This window comes from Rana temporaria, chromosome 1, assembly GCF_905171775.1.
Source record: "Rana temporaria chromosome 1, aRanTem1.1, whole genome shotgun sequence".
Classification (NCBI taxonomy): Eukaryota; Metazoa; Chordata; class Amphibia; order Anura; family Ranidae; genus Rana; species Rana temporaria.
The window spans coordinates 500,311,987-500,327,474 of NC_053489.1; the positions used below are offsets into that span (position 1 = coordinate 500,311,987).

At 44.9% G+C, this 15,488-nt stretch overlaps 1 protein-coding gene across 2 annotated transcripts in view; it reads right to left on the reverse strand.

Moving 5' to 3' along the window:
• The window catches only part of SCLT1 (sodium channel and clathrin linker 1), a 274,496-nt gene that overhangs the window by 8,143 nt on the left and 250,865 nt on the right, over positions 1–15,488 (reverse strand). For both annotated transcript variants that reach the window (XM_040330836.1, XM_040330841.1), the window contains exon 20: positions 11,661–11,739. In XM_040330836.1, coding sequence (XP_040186770.1) covers positions 11,661–11,739 — 79 coding nt within the window. The remainder of the gene's footprint in view (positions 1–11,660; positions 11,740–15,488) is intronic.

Sequence of the window (15,488 nt, forward strand, 5' to 3'; positions counted from 1 at the left end):
GAAATATTACTTTATTATCTTGTTATAGCATCTATACCAACCTCTCTTAACCTTCTTTCCCCAGAGGCACCCTTAAAATATTATTCAAGTCTCAGGGAATCCATTTTAAAATCAATTCACTGCAGTTCAATGGAAGGAAAACCCCCTTACAAGCAGCTAAAAAGATCAACGGTGTAATGCTGCTGGCTCTGCCAAATGGCATTGGAACCTGAACTATCCAGACACCATCAGATTGGAGGGTAATCAGCCACAGCCTAGCAGTCTTTGGTAGAACCCTGGTTGAAAATGGCTGATCTATACAATTATTTCTATTAATTTCTTTAGATTTAAGAAGACATATGAAGCTGAAAGAAAAGTTTACATTTAGGGTTACCAAATGATCATTGCTTAGAAAGGACTTTCTAAGTAAATTGGAAATGCTGCTTATGTACTGCATGTATTAACACAGAGGGGACCCTGTTCACAGAATTGAACTTGGAACTATATCTTCGAACTACAGTGCATTCAGGCTCCCTCAGCAGCCAGTCTATTATAGCATGTGGAGATTTGGATTGAACTAAGCTGGTCTACAGTGAGCCTTTAACATGCATATTCCTGGAGTTCAGCTTTAAAGCAGTATTAAACACAAAACTTTGCAGATTACCAATTCTTAGATGTGATGTCTGCATTTATTTTATTTTTTAGACTTTCTTCTATTTTTATCTGGTGACGCAGCCAGTAAGTCTGTTGTTTTTCAAACCAATGGTCTTTCTTTCAGATGTATCAGTCTACAGGGATGAGGCAAACCACTTAACACTGACATGGGTGCTTGCAATGAACAACTTTTATTTATTTAAAACCTTTATCCCAAAGAGGAAAAAAATGTTTGCTGTAACGGATTATAAAGTGCATGCTGAAGTTTGGCTTCAATTTGTTAGTGTATTTAAACCTGCTAGTATATTTAACTACACTACCACCCCCCCCCCCCCCCCGTTAAGTTAACAATGCTGCTGTCTCCTGTGTCCCCTGTTCTCATTCATACAGAGAAGGGACATTTTAATATAGGAAGTGTGTTACTAGCCAGATGGCCAGGTGAAAACAGAGGGGAAAAGGCCCAATAAAATTATAGGTAAGCTGCAATACATTACATTTTGGTTGTGGCTTTAATACCCTTTTAAAATGCATTCATGGCACAAACAAATAATTTTTGTACTCACCAAATTTTTTTTGTATGGAGTCTATTGAGGGACTTTTGGTTATACAGTTGCCTATAAGAGGATTGGACACTGGCAAACAAAATGCTGCATTTCAGCCCACAGCATTGTCCCTCCTAATACCAGCAATGCCACAGTTTTGTAGCAAAGCACTTGTGATCATAAACATAGATGGATGGCACCTGTGAATATAGTGAATATAATTTGATTTTCTTTCTCACCCAATGAGAGACAAAGAAAGTCTTTAACCTTTTTGGGACATCCAAAAACAGTCAAACTAAGGGGTGGGCAATACAGCTAACAGGCCTAACAGAAAAACTGGGGACTGCCTGCAGCTCTAAAAGCAGCCTAAAAGGACTTTACGTGAAGAAAAATTGGGATTTTTAATAACAGCTTACCTGTAAAATCCCTTTCTTTGAGTACACCACGGGACACAGAGCCTTATGCCCTGTACACACGATCGGTTCGTCTGATGAAAACCGACCGATGGACCGTTTCCATCGGACGAACTGATCGTGTGTGGGCACCATCATTTTTTCCCCATCGGGGAAAAAAATAGAACCGGTTTTAAATTTTTCTTATGGTTAAAAAAACGATAAAAAAAAAAAGATCGTCTGTGGGGAAATCCATTGGTCAAAAATCCACGCATGCTCAGAATCAAGTCGACGCATGCTCGGAAGCATTGAACTTCATTTTTCTCACCACGTCGTCGTGTTTTACGTCACCGCGTTGGACACGATCAGATTTTTAACCGATGGTGTGTAGGCAAGACTGATGAAAGTCAGCTTCATCGGATATCTGATGAAAAAAATACATCGGTCCGTTTTCATCAGACGAACCGATTGTGTGTACAGGGCATTAGTCATTATATAGTGGGTTGTATGGTCACCAGAGGTGATTGGACACTGGCACCACCAATGAGAACAAGTTCCCATCCATATAACCCCTCCCATACAGGAAGTACCTCAGTTTTTATAGCAAAGCAGTAAGGATCCCATAGAAGGGGGGGCCTTCTGTGTCCCATGGTGTACTCAAAGAAAAGGATTTTACAGGTAAGCGGTTATTAAAAATCCTACTTTCTTTATCGTACACCACAGGACACAGAGCCCTAGTCATTACATAGTGGGACGTCCCAGAGCAATGCTCAATATGAAGGGTGGGAGACACAGATCAATCAGGCCGCCAACGGACAAGAAGCCCTAGACCGCTGCCTGCAGCACACTGCTCCTGAAGGCAGAATCCTCATGTCCTCTTACATCAATTTGATAGAATTTGGTAAATGTATGGACTGAAGACCAAGTAGGAGCTTTACAGATCTGAGCCATCGAAGCCTGGTGACGTACTGCCCATGAAGAACTTATTGCCCTGTTCGAGTGCGCCTTGACAGGAAAAGGAGGAACCTCATTTCTTAAACCATAAGCTTGAACAATTACTTGTCGAATACACCTAGCAATGGTGGATTTTGTTGCCGGCAGGCCCTTCTTGGGACCATATGGCACAATGAACAAAACATCCTTTTTACGTATCTGAGCCGTAGGCTGCAGATAAACCTTTATTGCTCTCACTACATCTAGAGAGTGCAATAACTTTTCCTCCGCTGTTCGCGGTTCAGGAAAAAAGGAAGGCAATATAATGTCTTGATTTAAATGAAACACCGACACTACCTTTGGAAGAAAGGTAGGATGAGGGCGTAGTACAATTTTGTCTTTGTGACAAATTAGATAAGGCTCTTTACAAGAAAGAGCTGCCAACTCCGATACCCTTCAGCAATCAGAAAGGCCAATTTCTTGCTTAAAAGAATCAAAAGAATATGGCGACACAAGGGTGATTTGACCGGCGGATTCATCCACAGTACTCCCTGAATGAATGCCCGGACTAGGGAATGAGATGTCAATGGTTTCTGAAAAAAAGACTGATAGAGCCAATATTTGACCCTTGATGGTACTCAGGTCCAATTTCATATCCACTCCTAATTGGCAAAAGGCGAGAATCCTACTTATAGCATACTTTCGAGGATTCCACCCTCTGGATTCACACCAGGAAACATACGCCTTCCAGACTCTGTAGTAGATTAGCCTGGAGGCCGGCTTTCTAGAATTAATGAGTGTAAAAAGAACTTGACCAGATTGCCCTCGTTTCTTCAAAATGTAGGTCTCAGTAGCCAGACCGTCAAATTTAGCTTCTGTAAGGAAGGGTGGAACACTGGACCTTGTGACAGCAGGTCGTGACGTAGTGGAAGCACCCAAGGTCTTACTACTGCCATCGGCGTACCAGGGCCTCCTGGGCCAATTTGGGGCCACTAGGAGTACTGGTATTCCCTCCTTCTTGATCCTGCCCAGCAATCTCTGTAAGAGAGGGATCGGAGGAAATGCATAGATCAGTGAAAATTGATTCCAAGGAATTGTCAGAGCATCCGTTCCGTAGGCCAGCGGATCTCTCGTTCTGGACAAAAAGTTGTCCAACTTCCTATTGAGCCTGGAAGCTAGCAGGTCTACATCCGGGGTCCCCCATCTCTGGCATATTGCCTGAAAGACATTGGGGTGGAGAGACCACTTTCCTGGTGACAGTTGCTGGCGACTTAGATAGTTCGCTTGCCAGTTTTCTACCCCTGGAATGAAGATTGCAGCAAGACAAGGAACATGTTTTTCTGCCCATATCAAAATCCGATTCACCTCTTTCTGAGCATCCCGGCTCCGGATGCCTCCTTGGTGATTGATATAAGCTACTGCAGTAGCATTGTCGGATTGAATCCGAACCGGGTGGCCCTGTAACCTGTGTCTCCAGGTTCTGAGAGCCAAGTATACTGGCCAAAGTTCAGAATATTGATGGGCAGGCTCTCCTCTGTATTGGCCCAGGTACCCTGGGCTGAGGCTTCTTCCAATACTGCTCCCCAGCCCAACCGGCTGGCATCCGTCGACACCACCTTCCAGGTGACTGGGACAAAGGACCTTCCTTTCCACAAGTTTTTGGTCTTTAACCACTTGAGACCCGTAGGACGTCAAATGACGTCCTGGACTTTGTGCGGTGATATCTGAATGATGCCTGCAGCTACAGGCATCATTCAGATATCACCGTCTTCAGCCGGCGATTCTGTGCACCAGAAGAATGATCAAAGCGGTGGTTCCGCCGCTCGATCGTTCTTCTAGGCAGCGGGAGGGGACGTCCCCCCTCCCGCCGCCATCCGGTGCTTCTCCGGGCTCTCCCGTGCCATCGGAGAGCGAACCGGCCGGCGCTCGTTGGTGTACCATAGAGATGACTGGTGACCAGACGGTCACAGTCATCTCTATGACCGTCGGAGGACCGGGCGCGACGTTATGACGTCACGCCCGGTACCCGGAAGTAAACAAAGCCGCAATCGCGGCTGTCGGCATGTAATCAGTGATTTTTTTTTCACCGATTTCATGCTTGTAAGCCTGTAGGAGAGATGTGGGGTCTTATTGACCCCACATCTCTCCATAAAGAGGACCTGTCACAGTGATTCCTATTACAAGGGATGTGTACATTCCTTGTAATAGGAATAAAAGTGATCAAAAAAAAAAAATGTCAAAAAAAGTGTAAAAATAAAAAAAGAAGTAAAATAAAAAATAGAAGTAAAAAATAATAAAAACAATTTAAAACGCCCCTGTCCCGGTCGCTCGCGTGCAGAAGCGAACGCGCATGCAAGTCCCGCCCACATATGTAAACACCGTTCAAACCCCCACATGTGAGGTATCATCGCGTGCGTTAGAGCGTGTGCAACAATTCTAGCGCTAGACCTCCTCTGTAACTCAAAAATAGTAACCTGTAAAACATTTTTAAAGCGTCCCCTATGGAGATTTTTAAGTACCGAAGTTTGGCGCCATTCCATGAGTGTGCGCAATTTTAAAGCGTGACATGTTAGGTATCTATTTACTCGGCGTAACATCGTCTTTCACTTTATACAAAAAAATTGGGCTAACTTTACTGTTTTGTTATTTTTTAATTCATGAAACAGTTTTCTTCCCTAAAAAAAGGCGTTTGAAAAAAATTATTGCGCAAATACCGTGCGAGAAAAATGCAATGCAATGACCGCCATTTTATTCCCTAGGGTGTCTGCTAAAAAAAATATATAATGTTTGGGGGTTCTGATTAATTTTCTAGCAAAAAAATTGTGATTTTTACATGAAGGAGAGAAGTGCCAAAATAGGCCCGGTAACGAAGTGGTTAACCACCAACTGAAGCTTTGGCGCACCTGGGGAGACAGGTGCATGGGTAAGTCCAGAGCTTGGCTTTTTCTGTTCCAGGCAGCTAGAATGCCGTTCTGCAGTAGTCTCGAATGAAACTGGGCATAAAGCCTAAAACAGCCTAGGAGGCCACCATCTTCCCTAATAGCCTCATGCAAAGGCGAATTAATGGTCCCCTCTTCGTTCTGACTTTGTGGATCAATTCTCTTAGGGACCTGATCTTTGGCTCTGGCAGGAATACCCTGCTTTGGGCTGTGTCTATGATCATGCCCAAATACTCTACCCATCTTAGGGCTTGTAAAGAGGATTTCTGCAAGTTTATGATCCATCCTAAATGCTTCAGGTATCTCACTGTATTGAGCACTGCATGATCTAGTCCTGCCACTGACTGATCTATCACAAGTAGATCGTCTACATAGGCTGTCACTGTTATGCCCTGTGCTCTCAAATTTGTCAACAGTGGAGCCAGAACCTTTGTAAATACCCGGGGTGCAGTGGCCAAACCAAAAGGTAGAGCCACAAACTGAAAGTGGCGATGCTCTACCGCGAACCTTATGAACCTTTGGTGAGTGGGATAAATAGACACATGTAAATAGGCACCCTTGATGTCTATAGACGCCAAATATTTCCCGCCTTGTAGGGTGGCGACCACGGACCGAATGGTTTCCATTTGGAAATGGCGAATGTCCAATAACTGGTTTAGATCCTTTAGGTCCAGAATGGGTCTGACGTCTCCATTTGGTTTTGGAACCACAGAGGTTTGAATAAAACCCTGCACCTCGCTCTCTCACATACATCTTATCCCTTTTGGTGCGTTTCTATGCTGAGACAGGAGATTCTTTACAGATCTTATTTGTTGTAAGTAACATATGTTTGTTTTGTTAAATACTAAAATCGCATGGCTATCTTCTTCCTTGTCCCTCTCTTCATTTCCAAATAATCTTAATCACTTGAGTTGTAAATAATGTTAAAGTTGATTTTTTTCTATGTAATGTATGTATATATCTCTTTTCTAATATACATGTAACTTTCTGACACAATAACCGTCTGTAATACCCCTTGAAGAAGGATCACAGATACCGAAACGGCTGTCGGGTTGGACTGTTTTTGGTCTTATGTCTGTTCAATTGTTTTATGAAATAGGATCTGTATACCACTTGCATGTGGCTTTTTATCCTCTTTAGGACATTTCTTGATGTCCTGATTTGAATTATTTAAATAAAATTGTTATATAATTTTCTACAATTTATGTGTTTGTGTCACTTTAAAAGTCACACCCTTGAGGGGGTATTCCACGTTATTTCGCTCTCTGAGGGACTTCCTTGATTACCCCCGAGACAGCAAATGATCCAAACCTCGGAAGAAAGAATCTCTTTTTATTGGATCTTTGGAAACCCCAGAACTTCTGAACCGACAGGGTGGGGTCTCTCGAAATTCCAGCTTGTACCCCAGGTATACAGCAGAAACCACTAATTTGTCCTGGATCTCTGTCTGCCAAGCAGGTGAAAACTGCCGAAGCTGTCCCCCAACTCGGCCGAGCGGGGGCGCCCCTTCATGAGGAAGATTTGGGGCTTTGCTTGTTAGCTCTTTGCCTCTACTGCTTCCTGTTTTTCTGGGCCTGGCCCTGGTCTTTAGCCTTTGTGGTTGTCTGAGAATGCCGTCGCCACTGCCTAGAAGCAGATGTTTCAGGAGCTGGGGAGAGAGAATGTTTAAAAGAAGGACGCTTGTTTTTCTTTTTCTCCGGTAACAAAGTAGTCTTGCCGCTTGATATCTTTTGGATATACTTTTCCAAATCATCCCCAAAGAGGCGTTCACCATGGAAGAAAAAGCTGGTCAACAGCTTTTTGCATGGAGCTTCTGCTGACCAGTGCTTCAGCCAAAGAATTCTGTGCATATGCACCAGCTGGAGCGTAAGGCGAGATGCTTGTTGAATAGAATTCCTGATGGCATCTATTGTGAAACATAAGGCCCAGGGCATATTCTCCCAAAATGTTATCTGCTCTGGAGGCAGGTCTTTCAGCCCCTGTTCACCTGATCCTTTAAGACCTGACACATACCCACTGCTGCCACGGCCGGTTGGGTCACTGCGCCCGTCAGGAGAAAGAAAGACTTCAGTAAAGATTCCAACTTTTTCTCAGAAGGATCTTTAAATACCTGGGCATTGTCCACAGGACAGGTTAAGCTTTTATTTACAAGAAATAGCCGCATCTTGGGCAGACTCCACTTCTTGGTAAACTTCTCCTCCATTGGATAGAGAACCTCAAACTTCCTAGGAGGAGAAAAACCAGATGCTTCCAGTCTGCGTATATCAGATTCTCCAATAAAGGATGAACCGGAAAGGAACATGCAGCCTGTGGGAATTTTAATGAACCCAGAGAGGAGACAGGTCCTCCTCATCCTCATCATCTTCAGACCTTTCTGAAGGGAGATCTGAAGTAACAGAGGGAGCTCTACTTCGTTTTTTGTCCTTTTGCGAGGACTTTGCGATTAATGGAGCGATCCTCAGTGACATATGCAGGCCCAGGCACTCTAGGAGAGGCTGTCGCTCCTATTGGAATCAATGGCTCATCTTGCACAGGTGCGTCATATATTACCGAAGAGGAAAGTACAAAGTGGGTGTCCGGCTAGAAGCTCTCGTCTCAGGTGACGATGCTTTTTTGCCCTTTTTAATCCCCGTATTTTTTCTTTGGGAAGACATATTACCAAGCAACAAAGCCAAGGTACTATCAACAGCATATACTCCTGTGCCAGTTAAGCCTTTTACATACAGTATGCAACTAAACACACAGTTTCATGCCCAGTGGGTGTCCTCTCTTGGGGTGCCCAGATAACCAACCACATAGAGACCTTACGTGCCCTTGAAAGTCGCTGTGTCCCTGATCAGGGGAGAGCTGCAGCTTTGAGAGGCTTTTATCTGCTTCTGCCTGCTTACAAATGCCGTGGATAACGTGCACGCTCGTGACCCGCCCCTTGACAATAAAGTAACTATTCTTTCTTTGATTGGTGGGCTTCCCTATTCCTGGTTAAGGACTGGCTACATCTCCAATCCCTATACTTTGCATAAGTCAGCCCCCTTTAATGCAAATCCTTGTGATTATTCTGAGCGCGAGATTAACTTGACCTTTTCCCGGGAAGTTAAGTATTGATTAAGGGTTGGCCTCCCTTCATTGCATATCCAAACATGGGGTCCTTTGAAGTGAATATGTGTAGAACAACGAGGTTTGGGTCCCATTGTTTAGATACACAAGCCTAGGCACCGAATTGTCTGTATAACAGAGACTTCTGTGAAGATAATATGTTATGCCCTAAATAGATACAAGCTAAATTAAATATATTCATAATTACAATATTTTACAGCTATTAACCACTTCAGCCCCGGAAGAATTGGCTGCTCAATGACCAGGTAATTTGTTTGCTTTATGGCATTGCTTCACTTTAACCAGACAATTGCGTGGTTGTGCGACGCTGTACCCAAACAAAATTGACGTCCTTTTTTTACCACAAATAGAGCTTTCTTTTGGTGGTATTTGATCATGTCTGCGGTTTTTATTTATGGCCAATCTCCACAATGAGGCATTACGGGAGGTAGGGGTACAGAGGGTCAGTTCTAGGGGACAGTGATCTGAGAGACCGCTGGGTAGGTAGGAGACAGCAACAAAATCTGATAGAAGGGAGGCATTTACAAAAACGAAATCAATACGTGAGGAAGTTTTGTGCAAAGCCAAAAAGCAGGAGTAGGCTCTGGAGGATGGGCGTTTCCACCTTCATGCCTCCCTTAGCCCTGTCGCCCGAGCCCCAGGCACAAAGATCTCCACTGAATTGTTTAGGTCAGGGGTGTCCAACCAGTGGCCTGGGGGGCCACATGTGGCCCGTGGAGCCCTCTGATGTGGCCCGCGACCTTCTGCTCTGGGATGGCTGGTTGGCAAGCCCAGATTGCCGAGCCGTCATCCCAGAGCATCAGTGTTGTGAATAAAGCTGGCGGTAGAGAAAGCAAGCAGCTGCAAGGCAGAGCCACATAAGCTGATGCTTCCTGTATAGCACCGCCTCCTGTCAAGGGTGGAGTGATACCAAATATGGGCATATCTGTTCTGCAGTGGTTACTGGGCTGCTTTCAAACTGATCAGCAGGTGCACGGCCTACCTCCAATCCGATCCACTAAAATAAAAACAGAAGAGGATCCATCCCCTTCCACCTGGGTGGATCGGATCGAAGGGCCCATAGAGTAGAGTGGGCTGTGTCTGCTCTCGATATGCAGAGTGGACACAGACCTGTCATCCGCCCGATTCACTCATTGTGGCCCACGACCGGTTACCAAGTCACTTAAGTGGCCCTTGCTCTTCAAAAGGTTGGGCATCCTTGGTTTAGGTAATATGGGTCTGTCTAATTCTGGGGATAGTATGGTGTTGAAGTCGCCCATTAGCAATAACTTTGCAGGGGTGAAGAGAGCAATATTTTCTAATACGGTACACAGCACCACTTGAGATAAGGGGGGCGGAATGCAAATATTAGCTATAATATATCTGCAATTCCATAAGGTCAATACCAGCATGACATATTTCCCCTGAGGGTCAGTATGAACGCATTTCACGGCGCCAGGGAAAGTTTTGTTGGTCAATATAGAGACCCCTCTGGCAAAGGTAGAGCACGCTGCATGAAATGCTTTTTGGACCCAAGGCCTCTTCAATGCTTACAGTTTGCTGCTCATGAGGGGGGTTTCTTGGAGAAGTAGCAGGTGAGGTTTGTAGGATTTTAAATATTGGAAAAGTAGGGCCTGTTTAAATTATGATTTATATGGTGGACATTCCACCATACAACCTTAAGACCCGTTTCACACTGGGGCGTTTTTCAGGCACTTTTGGGCTGTAAATGCATTAGTGTAGAATATGATTGAATGATACTGCGACCAAAAAATAGGGTCATCTCATGAGCAGCAAAGAAGGTACTGGTCAGCACCAAGTAAATGGATGGATAAACAAACAAAACAATACAATACAGTTAACTTTACCCTGCCTTTGCCATCTCCTCTCCCATGTAAACTAAGAGAGCAGGTGGCGAGGCCTATACCCAAACCAGCAAAAAGCACTACTTTGTGCCAAAGGCCACATGGTGTAAAAAAAAATGGAAAATGTGGTAAGAGAACACTGCAAGTATGAGATTTCGGTCTCTATAATTGAGAAAGCAGACCAGAAATGGCCTAGGCGGGGATCCTCACGGTCTGGGGCTCGTTGGGACCACGTGGGCCCTTTTCCATAAGTGGATGACACTTGTGTCAGGCCTAGGATTTCCTTAAAAAAGGAGTGGGGTGTGCACCCTCAGATCCCTCAGGGAGCCCCACCACCCGCACGTTATTACGACTGAGCATTTTTTCGGTGTCCTCTGACTGGGCCATCAGAATTGTGACTGTCCGCTGCAAGTCTGCAACATCATGTTGTGTATTATCAGCGATATCCCCTGCTTCTGATGTGCAGGATTCAGCAGTAGTGAGGTGGCCTTTAATTTTATATAGCTCTTGCCGGATAAGTCCACATTGCAGGGTCAGAGTGTGAATGTGGCCCTTCAATGTGGTTTTGCTGGCTTCAATTGCAGCCAAGATAGCAGAGGTGGAGGCGTCACCCGGTGGCTGTGACACATGAGCATGCTGTGGAGACCCCTCACCTGTAGGATCCATGTCTAGCAGCAGCCAAATATCTGTCCAGGCTCAACTCCTGGATCTTGTGTCAAGATGTGTCCTGGCCAGGGAGCCCCACTGCTTAGGAGGCGGCTGTTTTCTGCTGGATCTGCCATTGGACGGCATAGGAAGGACGGGGGGAGATCCCTGACCTTGCTGAAGGGGTTTGTTGAACAGGATGAAGCCCCTGCATGCAGGATAAGACAGGATTAAGCTGTAATGGGACCAGAGCTGTCACCAGCACGTCTTCTTCCTCTTACATCCAGCCACGCTCCTTATACCAAATGTTTAATTCTTTAGTATTAGGTGGATGGAGCTTCAAATTATTACAGTTTGTATCAACAGAAATCTTGTAACACCCTGGAGGACTGGGTTTGTTCAGATATTATATATATTACAGCTGATATTCTGAAGAAATGATACGCGACAGTTTAGAATGACAAAAATAACACTGGCACAGTTTCCCATATAATATAGAATACTGTAACCAACTTGTCTGAACTGATATTAATGACAAGATTACCACATCAGGCAAGAGTCCTGATTAATAAGTGAACCTTGGAACACAGGAACATGATATGTGACTGGATTTATTACCTCCGACATTTTCTCATGGCTGGCTTCTAACTGTAAAAGTAACTCTTGTTTTTGTAGTTTTTCATCTTTTAATTCACTTCTGTTAGAAACAAAAAGGCAAACAATTCAGATAAGTAAACCAATTTGAGTAAACCTGTAAAACAGTTTAATAAGGTTCACTAAGCAACAAATGTTCTCAAAATGATAATATTATGCACTGTTTAAAACTAACCCACTTATCTATCTGCTGGCATAAAAAAATGAAAAACCAAATCCCTATTTTTCTCACCTACAGTAAATCCATGGTCACGTGACAATCCAGTTCCGAATCTTTAATTTCCTTCATATATAGGAGGTGCTTCTTTGGGTGTCCACATCATTGCCTGTGGACACTTCCTACTGGCTGTCAGGGTCCACTTGCGATAATTTAAATGGCCTGCAACAGCCAAAATAATTCCCTGTAGCTGCAGTGCAACACACCATAATGCACGGCTGTCTGTTACTGCACATTGCGGTGCACTGCAATTCAGGTGCATTGGGTGCCATTCACAATAAATGGCACTGCAGTGCAGCAAGGCATATAATGCATATTATTGGTGTGAATGTGCCCCTAATCTATCCAAAATTAATAAAATAAATGTTTGCTGAGGTTGGTCTTTCACCACTTGCCTACCAGGCACTTACACCCCCTTCCTGCCCAAGCCATTTTTCAGCTTTCAGCGCTGTCGCACTTTGAATGACAATTGCGCAGTTATGTAACACTGTACCCAAACAAATTTGTTATCATATTCTTCACACAAATAGGAGCTTTATTTTGGTGTTATTTAATCACTGCTGGGTTTAAAAAAACAAAACCAAACTTTTTGAAAAAAATATGGTTTTTTTTACTTAATTTCTGTCAGTAAATTTTATAACCAAGTAATTTTTCGCCTTCACTGATTTGCGCTGATGAGGCGACACTGATGGGCACTGATAGGCTGAGCTGGTGGGCATTGATGAGGTGGCATTTATGGGCACTGATGAGGCGGCACTAATATGCTGCACTTATGGGCACCGATAGGTGGCACTGATATGTGGCATTGATGAGCACTGATGGGCACTGTTAGGCGGCACTGGTGGGCACGAATAGAAGGTACTAGGTGGAATGGCTAGGCGGTACTGATCGGTGGCACTGATGGGCATTGATTGGCAGCACTGATAGGCGTCACTGATAGCCAGCACTGACTGGCATTGCTAATGGACACTGTTGGGCAATGGTGGGCACCGATTGGTGACACTTAATTCATATACTGTAATCAGGGCACTGATTATCAGTGCCCTGATTACATTACAAATATGTCCCCCTGTGAGGAGATGCCGCTGATCGGCTCTCCTCGCCACACACTCTGTCAGTGTGAGGCGAGGAGAGCCGATTACCGGCATCTCCATGTTTACATGTAAACTGGCTGTAATTGGTCACAGCCAATCACATGGTTAAAGAGCCGTGGACACTGGTCTTTACAAAGATCGGGGTCGCGCCGCATCCTAGCAACACGGCGCGGCCACGTGCGAGAGTGGCCGTTCTGGAACTCCGTCCCAGAACGAGAGCTAAACCGCTCCGCCGTCATTTAACAGTGTGCCGGCGGCAAGCAGTTAATTGGGTGAATTCAGTGATTTTAACAGCTCTTCATTCTTAAAAGTACATATATTTTAAGTTAGCCTAGAGTCGTTCTCCAATCCCTGACAATTACACACAATGGAAGCAGACATTTTGCTGGAGGAACCAATATTCAACCTATTAGTTTACTTATAACTAGTGACTGAGGAATAAGGCCCTGCTTGCCTCATTAGCTCCTGGTGAATTGGCTGCATCTTTATAAATCAGAGCCAGTCACAGAAGGGCTGTCTATGCTGTATGCAGGCATATTATGGAAGCATTGCAGTTGCAGTCGCCCACTCCTCCCAAAAGCACCTCTCAAGTGAACAAGCACTTTGCTAATCACACTTTCACACAATCTGAAGTGCTAATAATATAATTAGGATATGGAAACTATATAACATAGATGTGTGCATGCAGCTGTAGTGTAAATCTTCCCTAATACCTCTTGATCCCCAGTATTTTACCCTCGGCATGCGATGACTCATGAGGATAAAGTTTGCTGATTCATTTGGAGGTCACTTGATGATCATAATCCCACTTAGCAGAGCCGAAATAGTGTAGCAATAAAAGCAATTCATTCTATAACAAACCATTTAAATGGCTCGGTGGCAGCAAGCAGACACAAGTTTAATCAAATGCCAAGTCCATTTTGCCCAAATGACTCACAAAATAATGAATACTGTGAATTGCTTTATAAAACCGAAACAGGGATAACCTTAATTTATAAATCTATAAAAGAAGCCTAAGTATATATTACTGGTGACAGCATTTTATAGTGTACTTTGGTAAATGTCCTGAAGTGCACAGGAGTCAAAATATATCAGACACAATCTAACCGAAAATGAATCTCATTTAAAGTTTAATTACATACTTCCATGTGTTATGAATATATCTAAGCCTTCTACTCAGAAATAAATTGTGCCTGGATGCAGAGAACATGGTGATATTGGCTTTACAGAGAAAAACTAGGGAAACAGTTCAGATTAAATCAATCTGTCCTCGATAAAAAAAAACGCTCCGTGAGCATATTGATTAGGGTGAATACTTTGCCTCAACTATGCTTGTTACATCTCTACAGGACTTAAAGAAAACAATTACAGTAGAAGTCCTACTTTTTCTGTAATTTACATTTTATTTGTGTGGTCCTACTTTAGTCCTCAGCTATATTCCATCCCATGGAAATCATGCATTCTCAAAATTAAAAACATTTCTAGGGCTAGTGATGGTTTGCATTTGAATCCATTATTAACAGGGAATTTTGGTGCATTGTGTTTAACCAGTTGGTAACCGCCCTATAGCCAAAATACGGCTACAGAGCGGTTACTGTACTCTAGGAGGGCGTCAATGTACGTCCTCCCAGAGACTGCGTTGTGCGCGCCCGAGCGGGCGCGCACACGCGATCGCCGGTGCTCGCCGGGTCTACGGGACCCGCAGCAACAGCACTCGCGGTAAGGAGCCAATGGACGCGGCTCCTTACCACGTGATCGCGCCGTCCAATGACGGCGCGATCACATTTGTAAACAAACCCTGCGGCTGGGTCAGATGCAGGTCATCTCTCTCCTCTCCTCACACCGTTGCAGCGTGAGAGGAGAGGAGAGAGATTTTTCAAATCAATAGTAAGTGCCAGCAGTGCCCAGCAATCCCCAGCAGTGCCCAGCAGTGCCCCATCTTTACCCCAGCAGTGCCATCTGTCCCCTAGGAAGTGCCATCTGTCCCCCAGGAAGTGCCATCTGTGCCCCAGGCAGTGCCATCTGTGCCCCACTAGTGCCATCTGTGCCCCACTAGTGCCATCTGTGCCACCTGTGCCCCACAAGTGCCCCAACAGTGCCACCTGTCCTACACCAGTGAACACCAGTGCCACAAAAGTAAAAAGTAAAAGTAAAAACACTGCCACATCAGTGCCACAACACTGCCACCTGTGCCCATAAGTGCCACCTGTGCCCATAAGTGCCACCTGTGCCCATAAGTGCCCACAAGTGCCGCCTGTGCCCACGAGTGCCGCCTGTGCCCACGAGTGCCGCCTGTGCCACACCAGTGCCGCCTGTGCCACACCAGTGCCGCCTGTGCCACACCAGTGCCGCCTGTGCCACACCAGTGCCGCCTGTGCCACACCAGTGCCGCCTGTACCAAACCAGTGCCGCACCAGTGTCATCTGAGCCACACCAGTGTCATCTGAACCACATCAGTGCCGCCTGTGCCCATCAGTGCCA